Source organism: Cebus imitator, unplaced genomic scaffold (genome assembly GCF_001604975.1).
Source record: "Cebus imitator isolate Cc_AM_T3 unplaced genomic scaffold, Cebus_imitator-1.0 Scaffold72, whole genome shotgun sequence".
NCBI classification, from domain to species: domain Eukaryota; kingdom Metazoa; phylum Chordata; class Mammalia; order Primates; family Cebidae; genus Cebus; species Cebus imitator.
The window spans coordinates 6,894,236-6,904,175 of record NW_016107387.1 but is presented as its reverse complement, the minus strand read 5'-3'; the positions used below and the strand labels follow the sequence as shown (position 1 = coordinate 6,904,175).

Here is a 9,940-nt window from a genome sequence, read left to right as displayed (position 1 = left end):
AAAAAAAAAACAGGATAACATACCTCATAAGCTTGTACTAGATTTACATATAAATACGTGCAAAGAGCTAGAGCCAAGCCTGACAGCTGTAACCCCTTCCACGCTCCTGAACATACCCCACCTTTCCATTCTCTGAACTGGCCGTATCCTAAGACATCTTGAACTCTACCACTGAGGATGCCACCCTTAACCCCCTTGTCGACTTCTCCATGCAGAATTCTCTTCTGGCCTGTGAGTTTCTCCTCCAGAACGGGGCGAACGTGAACCAAGCGGACAGTGCCGGCCGGGGCCCGCTGCACCACGCGACCATCCTTGGCCACACGGGGTAGGGATGACGGCCATGGGGAGGAAGGCTGGGAGGAGTTGGGTGGCCGTCTGACTCTGGCTCTTCTCTCCAGGCTCGCCTGCCTGTTCCTGAAACGGGGGGCTGATCTGGGGGCTCAAGACTCTGAAGGCAGGGACCCTCTGACCATCGCCATGGAAACAGCTAATGCTGACATCGTCACCCTGTGAGAATGCCTGAAGGGGTGGGGCTGGTGCTGGGATCCCACCTCTACCCGCCCACGTTCGGTGGGACCTGGGGAATGGCCAGGCCAGCGCTGGGACCAGGAACGAGAAAGGCTGCTCCAAGTGTGCAATGGGACGTGGAGTAGAAGGCAGGCGGGCAGGCGGGGTGCAAGGATGCTCAGCCCACCCTGAGAGGCGTCATTCGTGCATCAACATTGCTGTCAGGCATCTTTTTAGCCCTAGAACCCCGGTGGGCAGATGAACAAAACGCGACCCAGCTGGAAGAATGGGAAGTTGGGCGGGGAGATGAGTACAGTGTCGTTCATTTCTTAATTCCCTCCCGTTCAGGCTACGACTGGCAAAAATGAGGGAGGCTGAAGCGGCCCAGGGCCAGGCAGGTAAAGAATCCACCCACCCCACCCCCTAGACACAGCACCTGAACTCTGCGCTTCTGGTCCACGGTGACCTCTCTCCCTAGTGCCTGACTGCATTCATTCCGTTATTTAATAAATGCGTATTGGGTGTGTCCGACGTGCCAGGCCCTCGAATAGGGCAAAGCATAGGCACTGCGCGGCGCGCACGTTCCCACCCACGCTTGGAGCGCGAGGTCCCCAGGCGGGCCCAGGGCCCAGCCATTCTGCCCTTCCGCACTGGGGCCCAGACGCCTCCCAGCCTTCCCTCCCTCCCCCAGGAGATGAGACGTATCTAGACATCTTCCGAGACTTCTCCCTCATGGCGTCAGACGACCCGGAGAAGCTGAGCCGGCGCAGTCACGACCTCCACACACTGTGACCCCAGGCCTTCGCGACCCGCGCCTCCCTCCCCCCTCCTCCCCGCCACTGGGCCCTCCGCCATTAAAGCCAGTGTGCTTCGCTCTTTTCTTCTGGTTCACTTCTTGGGCGCCACCTTCGGGCCCGCAGGGTGTTGGGCGCTGCAGCTCCTGGGGTTCGGGGAGCGGCTGGGGCGTTGCGAGCTCGAGTCCAGCAAGGGGCGACCCCGGGGAGCGAAGCGGCAGCTTCAGCCGCGGCCCGGGCGCTGCGGGGCGGGTGCTCTCGGGCTCGGGCGACGTGGCCAGCCCCGTCCTGCCGAGGGGTGGGGCCGGCCCTGGAGCTCACGGGCCCGCGCGGCCGCCGAGAGCGCGCGCCGGGGCCGCCCCGGTAGAGAGGCATCCCCGGAATGCCGCGGCTCAGCACCCGCCCCCTCGGGAATTCCCCGCGGGAGCCGCTGGGAGGGACGCGGCCCCCGGGCCGGCCTCGGGCTCTGAGCGGCGGGATTAGAGGCTCCAGCCCCGCAGAGCTGCAGACGTGAGGCTGGGCACACCTGAGCGGCGGCGGGGCGGTCGCGGCCACATCCGGGGCGACGCGACTGAGTCACCTGCCCCTCGGCGTGCGCCAGTCCGGCCAGTCCGCCCCGTCTCTCCCGTCCGAGACTCTCCCCACAACCCCCCAAGAGCCGCACGGGGGCGGGGGCGAGGGCGGGGCGGGGCTGTCTCTTAAAGGGGCCCGGGCCGCTGCGCTCAGGCCACTTCCTGGGGGCGGAGAGGACCTCAGCGGCTTCGGCGACACCCGGGGAAGGCGGCGGCGGCCGGGTACCGAGACTCCCGGCTGTTTTCATCAGAGCGCTCGGACACTCCCAGCTCGGGCTGAGTACGCATCGTCGCCACCCGGTGGATACAAGGCGGCTCCGCCATCCGCTCCCGTCAGTTCCGCCTCCATCTTCTGCGACCCGCGCCGGCAGCCCGGCCTGGCCTCGGAGTGGCCCCAGAGCCCTGGGTGGACTCGACCTCGGCGGCAACGATCTGCCCGGGGTCTCCGAAGCCAGCCCTTCAGAGTCGGCCCTGTGCTCGCCACCGTCACCTGCTGGTTGGATTCCGGAAACCCACTCTCTGAAGAGCACAGAGGAGAGTCGCTGACCACCGCAAATCGGATACGTCCAGACCTCAAGCTCCCTTCCCCTCTCTGGCTGCCCTCTGCTTTTTTCATCCCTTCTCTCAGCCTTTCAGGAATTTCTGTTCCCTGAGACCAACCCCCTATCCACCACCAAAGTAACCCGGGCGAGCCCCAGACCTTACTGCCTGTGCTCCGCCTGTGCCTCCAACCCAGCGAGCCTGACAGTTTCGACCCAATTCTGCACGCACATCCAGGAAGTTGTGCCTTTTCTTTTCTTTCGGTGTCTCCTGTACTTCCCAAAATTTCTCCTCCTCCTGTGCCCTCTTCGCCCCCCTCCTTTGGGGGCCCCGTGACCCTAAATGTGGGGGGCACACTATATTCCACCACTTTGGAGACCCTGACCCGCTTCCCAGACTCCATGCTGGGGGCTATGTTTAGGGCCGGCACCCCCATGCCCCCAAACCTCAATTCCCAAGGAGGCGGCCACTACTTCATCGACCGGGATGGCAAGGCCTTCCGGCACATCCTCAATTTCCTGAGGCTGGGCCGTCTGGACCTGCCCCTCGGGTATGGAGAGACAGCGCTTCTCAAGGCAGAGGCTGACTTCTACCAGATCCGGCCCCTCCTGGACGCGCTGCGGGAACTGGAGGCCTCTCGGGGGACCCCTGCATCCACAGCTGCCCTGCTCCACGCAGATGTAGACGTCAGCCCCCGCCTCGTGCACTTCTCTGATCGCCGGGGACCCCATCACTATGAGCTGAGCTCCGTCCAGGTGGACACCTTCCGAGCCAACCTCTTCTGCACTGATCCTGAGTGTCTAGGTGCTTTGCGGGCCCGATTTGGTGTGGCCAGCGGGGATAGGGCAGAGGGGAGCCCACATTTTCATCTGGAGTGGGCCCCCTGCCCCGTGGAACTCCCGGAGGCGGAGTATGGGAGACTGGGACTGCAGCCACTGTGGACTGGGGGGCCAGGAGAGCGGCGGGAGGTGGTGGGCACGCCAAGCTTCCTGGAGGAGGTGCTGCGGGTGGCTCTCGAGCATGGCTTCCGCCTAGACTCTGTCTTCCCCGACCCTGAAGACCTGCTCAACTCCCGGTCTCTGCGCTTTGTCCGGCACTGAGGACGCGGTTCTCATTTTGACTCTGGGAAGAGAGGGAATGGGGCAGTTAATGGGGTACTGGCACCCCTGAAGCCTCTTTCCAGCTCTGCTCCAGGAGCTATGAGAGTCAGGACTCCCCTGCACCTGACTGAAGCTCAGATCTGGGCAGAAATTCCCAAACCTGAGCCCACCAAGGACTCACAGGGGTCCAGAAGGTCTCGACTGGTGCAGATCCTCGGAGAGGCAAGGAAGGTTCTCTTGGTTGTTCTCACCTAAGGCTGGGGACCTCCAATCTCTCCTTGATTGGAGCTCAGTGTTTAAGGGCCTGGAAGGGTGGGGAACACCTCTTTACCCAGACTAAGCCTGGCAAAACACTGGAAGGATATTGAGGTCTGGGGAAGAGGGAGGACTTGGCATTGCCCCATGCGGTCTCCTGGACCATGGCCTCTCCTCCTGAAGCTGGGTGGCCTGGCCTGACCAATGAGATGCCAGAACACTCTGGAACAAGGGAAGAGGGGTTCTTTGCTGTGTTCCAAGCCATCTACTGAGGGAGACAGAAAGGCCACATCCCACCCTCAGTTGATGTACGGGAGCTGGGAGAGTCCCCATGGCAATGGGGCTGGAGCATCCCTCATCTGGAAGGATCCCATCTTGATGGTGGGGCGGCCATGGGGAAGAGGGTAGTATCTGTTGAGTCCTTGGGCTTCCTTCATGTGTGCCTGCACATCAGCCAGTGTGTCTGACTGATGCAGAGGTCCCTGGCATCCTGGTTCCCATCTGTGTTGCTGACTACAGTGTCTGTGATGTCTGCATGTCCAGGCCTGTTTGGGGTTACCCAGCAACTATTCTGGCCCAGGGTGTATCTGTAGTGTGTATGTGAGGAGGTTGACAATTAGTCGTTTAATCACAGGATGTATGTGTATGTGTTTACGTGCACGCATGCATATGCATCACCACGTAGCCAGGAGGGGCCTGTTGGGGTTTGAGTCACTGGGATCTTCCCCGTGAGAGGTAAGAGAAGTCACTGGGCTTAGCTGGGCCTCTGAGGCCTGTATGGAACTCTTGGTTGCTGTGGCAACCATGGCCCTGTTGCTAGGAGATAGCTGGGAAGGCCCAAGGCGGCCCAGGGCAGAGAGAGGAGACAAGAGTTTGGGGCCGTGGGGGAGGAGATGGGAAGGGATGGGATTTCTGGCTCCCTGAGCGGATGGGATACTCTTGCGCAGCTTCTTCACTGGGGGTGTCACACATTATTTATCACTGGTCATGATTTACAAGAAGAAAAATAAAATGGCTTTTGGAACCACAAAATTGTGAAGGCTGTTGAGGGCCAGGTTGAGGGTGCTGTCCCTGCACCACAGAAGCCTGCTTTCTCTGCCCATCGCCTGCTGGAGAGGCCTTCGGGACCCCAGTTTCCTGAGCCCCAGCTTTACCCCAGCTGAGGATGGGTCGTGGCATTGTTCATTGTTCTGGAACACTCTAGAACCTCCAGGCAAGGGCTGGAGCCAGGGCTGCAGAGCATTCCTTGGTCCAGCTGGGGCAGCCCTGCCCCACCCCCCTGTGGTCCTCATGTGGAGGCTGGCACTAGGCGGGGTTTTCCTGGCAGCCGCCCAGGCCTGTGTCTTCTGCCGCCTCCCAGCCCACGACTTGTCAGGCCGCCTGGCTCGGCTCTGCAGCCAGACGGAGGCCGGGCAGAAGGAATGTGGGGCCTCCCCGGACTTCTCGGCCTTTGCCTTAGGTGGGACCAGACATTCGAGGATGGGCCCAGTAAACAGTCGCCCCCGTACCCCCAAAGGGTGGCATGTGACCTCCCAGCTGTGCCCTCCATCTGTGGCCCTTTCCGAACATGCTGGTCTCTCCCTCTGAGACAGTGCCATATACGGGAAAGTCAGGAGAGACCCCAGACCCTGGGCTGGTGATGGAGTCGATGGTTCTTGCCCATCTCCACAGATGAGGTGTCTATGAACAAAGTCACAGAGAAGACTCACAGAGTCCTGAGGGTCATGGGTGAGGTGAAGGGGAAAGCGTGACCTAGGGGCTTGGGTAGACACCAAAGACAGGGGTGGGCAACAAGGGCTGGGGGGTGGGCAGGGAAAGTGGAGGGGTGGAGACGGGAAGCCTGATCGGGAGGGGGCTGCATGAAGGGAGAGGGAACTGGCCCCGTCGAGGCCCAACGGAGCTGCTCTGCCTCCTCAGAGATCAAAGAGGCTCTTTCCTCACTCCCTTCATATTGGAGATGGCTTCAAAACACCAAGCTCCCTGAGTACACAAGGGAAGGTACTGACGCCGGGTGGCCTCGAGGGGAGCCCAGGGTCTCAGGCAAAGGGGTGTGTGGTGAGCAGCACATCCACTCACACTCCCGCCCCTTCCTTGTCTTTCATTGCAGCTCTCTGTCCCCCGGCCTGCCGTGAGTAGGAAAGGAAAGGGGTTGCAAGGACCTGGGGCCTGCAGGGTGTCAGAGGAGGGCCTGGGAGGAAGCTGGGTACAGGGCGGGGTGGAGGCCCGGCCTCCCCTCCCCAGCGCTGCCCCTGCTGTCTCCTGCAGGGGGCAGCACCGTGCTGTACAACTGCTCTACCTGCAAGGGGACCGAGGTGTCCTGCTGGCCTCGAAAGCGCTGCTTCCCAGGTCCTCATGCCCACCCTTGCCCAGATCCCTGAGTCCTTGGGCTCCCCAACTGGTGAGTGTGGGTCCCAGAATTATTCGCTGCCTCCTGGGTTCCCTGCAGGAAGTCATGATCTTTGGGAAGCCAAGATTCTGCTCCTCTCCGTCTTCGGAGCTGTCCTGCTTCTGGGTGTTCTGAGCCTCCTGGTGGAGTGAGTTTGGGGATAAGGATGGGGATCCTACCCTGACCAGTGCCTTCCACCGCCCACCCTCCCTCCACCCCTCCCAGGCCCCTCCCTTAGGCTTCCCATCCTCCATCTTCCCTCAGGTCTCACCACCTCCAAGCAAAAAGTAGCTTATGAAGACACTGAAAACCTCCCAGCCTCCAGCTCTAAGGAGTGTGCACTCCCAACTTCCACATCCCTTGGAGGGGAACCAGCCAGCCCCTTAGTCCCAGCTCCAAAGACAGTCTTCCAGATCCTAAAACCCAGACATCCCTGCTTCTGGTTGGTGAGATAATGCAAAAACAAGAAAATCCCAAAAAACCCAGACATCCCCACAATCCCAGGTCTGACGGCCTCCCAGGAACCCAGGCACCCACAGCTGGAAAGTTCCTCCCCTCTGGCCCTCAACCAATCAGACAGCGCTGTCAACAATGCCAGGAAAATATCTACAGAAGGAAAGAATCCCCTACACCACTCCCACCACGCCCACACCCCCTTCTGCCTGTTCCCGGAAAGTGGGGGCGACTGCCCCAGAAGCGACTCCAGGCCCTCTTGTGACTGATTGGGAATCCAGGAATGCGTGTTCTGGAAAACTCACTCCGCTGGAGTGAGACCACATCAGTTGGTTCGCTGGCATCCCTCCCTCCATCGTGTTAACACAGTGAAACCCTGGCCTTCCTCAGAGGCCTCTGTCCTGCCAGGCCCAACTAAACCTGCTGTTCACGGTCTCTGCCCCTGCCTGGCCTCTGTCTGCAACTGGAGAGGGCAGAGGAAAAATGGGAGACTCTCAGAGTAGCACAGTGCATCTCAGATGGGGGTGATTTTGCACCCCAGTACACATTTTGCAACATCTGGAGTGGTTTTGTATTGTTTTGACTTGGGGATGTGTCACTGGCCTCTGGTGGGTAGAGACTAGAGATGAGCTAAACATCCCACAACGCACAGGAAAGTCCCCACAACAAAGAATCATCCCGTTCAAAATGTCAGTGTTTACCAGGAAAGGGAGTCAGAAAAAAAGAAAGAAAGAAAGAAAAGAAAGAGGCCAGGCACAGTGGCTCATGCCTGTAATCCCAGGACTTTGAGAGGCTGAGGTGACCAGATCATGAGGTCAGGAGTTCGAGACCAGCCTGGCTAGCATGGTGAAACCCCCTCTCTACTAAAAATACAAAAATTGGCTGGGTGTGGCGGCAGGCACCTGTAATCCCAGCTACTTGGGAGGTTGAGGTACGAGAGTTGCTTGACCCTGGGAGGAGGTTGCAGTGAGACAAGATCGTGCCACTGCACTCCACCTGCTGACAGAGTGAGATTCCATCTCAAAAAAAAAAAAAAGAAAAGAAAGAAAGAAAATGTCAGAGCCTGGTTGAGAAACTCTGGTTTTTGGTGCCCTGCCTATTAGGAGTGTCTGGTTTGGGAATGGAATGTGGGACATGGAACATGAGAAGAGAGGCTTGTCGCCAACCACAAGTCGCATTCTGAGTGCCTAGGCCTGGCAGGGATCTCAGCCCTTACCTAGCCCGGGGGTTTTCAAGGCTCCAGGGTAAGTGTTCTCAACCAGCTGCATATCAGAGCCACCTGGGCAGCCTTAAAACTACCTGTGCTTCAGCCCCATCTCCGGAGATTCTAGAATAAGTGGTCTTACGTGGGGCCTTCGTTAGTGCAGCCTACAGCCAGGGTTGGAATCATTGTTCTGGGGTACCCAGAGAGGCCCTAAGGATGGGAAGAACTCCTACTCCTTCCGTGAGAGTACCTCTCCCTTTTTCCCCAATATTTAAAAAAAATTAAAAAATTATTATTATTTTTAAGATGGAGTCTCGCCCTGTCGCCCAGGCTGGAGTGCAGTGGTGCATCTCCGCTCACTGCAACCTCTGCCTCCCAGGTTCAAGCAATTCTCCTGCCTCAGTGTCAGTAGTTGGGATTACAGGTGCCCACCACTACACCCGGCTAATTTTTGTATGTTTAGTAGAGACGTGGTTTTGCCATGTTGGCCAGGCTGGTCTCGAACTCCTGACCTCAGGTGAACCACCCAGCTTGGCCTCCCAAAGTGCTGGGATTACAGGCATGAACCACTGAGCCCAGCTTATTATTATTATTATTTTGAGACAGAGTGTCACTCTGTTGCCCAGGCTGGAGTGCAGTGGTGCGATCTCCGCTCACTGCAACCTCTGCTTCCTGGGTTCAAGCGATTCTCCTACCTCAGCCTCCCTAGTAGCTGGGATTATGGCACCCACCACCACATCTGGCTCACTTTTGTATTTTAGTAGATATGGGGTTTCACCATGTTGGCCAGGCTGGTCTCGAACTCCTGACCTCAGAAGATCTGCCTGCCTCAGCCTCCCAGAGTGCTGAGATTACCGGCATGAGCCACTGCACCCAGCCTATTTTTTAAATTTAAAAAACACATATTTTAAGAGACAAGGTTTTCACTATATTAACCAGGCTGGTCTCAAGCTCCTGGCCTCAAGCAGTCCTCTTGCCTCAGTCTCTCAAATTGTTGGGATTACAGGCATAAGCCACTGCATTCAGCCAAGTACCTCTCTGTTTTATACATTCCATTTCAATCCCTTCATATAACACATGAAAAAAATGAGACCCAGAGATCATGTAAGATCATATGACTTGTCCAAGATCATACAACTCATTCATTCATTCATCTGACAAAGACTTAGTGAGTATCCACCCACTAAGAAGGGATGGGAAGCCACACTTCCTGACTGCTCTGGACTGCAGTAGCTGCCTGTACCCTCCCTTGCTGTCCCCTCTTTCCAGGTTCAACATTTTGGAGCTGTCCTTGTTTTCACAGCCAATATTTGGGAGGTCAACCAGTCCTGCCCATTTTTCTTTTTGTTTTCTTTCTTTCTTTATTTTATTTATTTATTTATTTATTTTAGACAGAGTCTGGCTTTGTTGACCAGGATGGAGTGCAGTGACTTGATCTTGGCTCACTGCAACCTCTGCCTCTCAGGTTCAAGCGATTCTCCAGCTTCAACCTTCTCAGTAGCTGGGGTTACCTGTGTGTGCCACCATACCCGGCTAATTTTTGTATTTTTAGTAGAGACATAGTTTCACCATGTTGGCCAGACTGGTCTTGAACTCCTGGCGTCAAGCAATCCGCCTGCCTCGGCCTACCAAAGTGCTGGGATTACAGGCATAAGCCACTGTGCCTGGCCAGGAGGTCAAGCAGTCCTGCCGATTTTCCAGTGGTCTCTATCCTGTCTGTCCCATCCTCCCATAGCCCACAGCCCACCCAGAACCCTCTCACAATGGACCTCAGTCTCCCGGAGGCACCATCTGACTGCCTGCTCCCCTGAACGCACCTCACCCTCAGTGGCCATGCTGACCTTCCTAAAAACTCCACACTGTTCACAATCCCCAGCCCAGCATCAAATGATGATTTAAAATTTGGGCTTTTGGCTGGGCATGGTGGCTTATGCCTGTAATCTCAACCCTTTGGGAGGCTGAGGCAGGTGGTTCATGAGGTCAGGAGACCGAGACCAGCCTAACCAACATGGTAAAACCTACCTCTACTAAAAATACAAAATATTGGGCCGGGCGCGGTGGCTCAAGCCTGTAATCCCAGCACTTTGGGAGGCCGAGGCGGGTGGATCACGAGGTCAAGAGATCGAGAC

General features: G+C 57.5%; 4 protein-coding genes across 9 annotated transcripts in view; all 4 read left to right on the top strand.

Moving 5' to 3' along the window:
* The window catches only part of ACAP1 (ArfGAP with coiled-coil, ankyrin repeat and PH domains 1), an 18,960-nt gene extending 17,575 nt beyond the window's left edge, over positions 1 to 1,385 (top strand). For 4 of the 6 annotated variants that reach the window (XM_037739665.1, XM_017531651.2, XM_017531654.2 and 1 more), the window contains 4 exons: positions 216 to 325; positions 399 to 509; positions 856 to 905; positions 1,199 to 1,385. In XM_037739665.1, the coding sequence (XP_037595593.1) occupies positions 216 to 325; positions 399 to 509; positions 856 to 905; positions 1,199 to 1,299 (372 nt within the window). In that variant the 3' untranslated portion in view covers positions 1,300 to 1,385. The remainder of the gene's footprint in view (positions 1 to 215; positions 326 to 398; positions 510 to 855; positions 906 to 1,198) is intronic. The other 2 variants (XM_037739664.1, XM_017531650.2) reach the window with 1 other exon arrangement.
* Positions 1,386 to 1,683: 298 nt separating this feature from the next.
* Positions 1,684 to 4,800, top strand: LOC119471758 (protein piccolo-like). Its single transcript, XM_037739694.1, has 2 exons — positions 1,684 to 1,753; positions 1,817 to 4,800. The coding sequence occupies exons 1-2, from the start codon at positions 1,684 to 1,686 to the stop codon at positions 2,524 to 2,526; spliced, it is 780 nt and encodes a 259-aa protein (XP_037595622.1). The 3' UTR covers positions 2,527 to 4,800.
* KCTD11 (potassium channel tetramerization domain containing 11) lies at positions 2,037 to 4,800 on the top strand. Its single transcript, XM_017531657.2, has one exon. It carries the CDS (start codon positions 2,815 to 2,817, stop codon positions 3,511 to 3,513), a length of 699 nt encoding a protein of 232 aa, XP_017387146.1. The 5' UTR covers positions 2,037 to 2,814; the 3' UTR covers positions 3,514 to 4,800.
* A 118-nt stretch (positions 4,801 to 4,918) lies between these two features.
* On the top strand, positions 4,919 to 7,210 carry TMEM95 (transmembrane protein 95). Its single transcript, XM_037739667.1, has 7 exons — positions 4,919 to 5,227; positions 5,440 to 5,496; positions 5,686 to 5,766; positions 5,876 to 5,896; positions 6,010 to 6,114; positions 6,215 to 6,302; positions 6,419 to 7,210. Exons 1-7 carry the CDS (start codon positions 5,059 to 5,061, stop codon positions 6,450 to 6,452), a joined length of 555 nt encoding a protein of 184 aa, XP_037595595.1. The 5' UTR covers positions 4,919 to 5,058; the 3' UTR covers positions 6,453 to 7,210.
* The last annotated feature ends 2,730 nt before the right edge of the window (positions 7,211 to 9,940 follow it).

Excerpts from the sequence above, each read along its gene's own strand:
- LOC119471758 (XM_037739694.1), top strand. The coding sequence starts at position 1,684 with ATGCCGCGGCTCAGCACCCGCCCCCTCGGGAATTCCCCGCGGGAGCCG. Across the intron at positions 1,754-1,816 it reads GGGAGGGACGCGGCCCCCGG|GCTGGGCACACCTGAGCGGC; the intron begins GCCGGCCTCGGG and ends TGCAGACGTGAG.
- KCTD11 (XM_017531657.2), top strand. The coding sequence starts at position 2,815 with ATGCTGGGGGCTATGTTTAGGGCCGGCACCCCCATGCCCCCAAACCTC.
- TMEM95 (XM_037739667.1), top strand. The coding sequence starts at position 5,059 with ATGTGGAGGCTGGCACTAGGCGGGGTTTTCCTGGCAGCCGCCCAGGCC. Across the intron at positions 5,228-5,439 it reads CTTCTCGGCCTTTGCCTTAG|ATGAGGTGTCTATGAACAAA; the intron begins GTGGGACCAGAC and ends CCATCTCCACAG. Across the intron at positions 5,767-5,875 it reads CCCTGAGTACACAAGGGAAG|CTCTCTGTCCCCCGGCCTGC; the intron begins GTACTGACGCCG and ends CTTTCATTGCAG.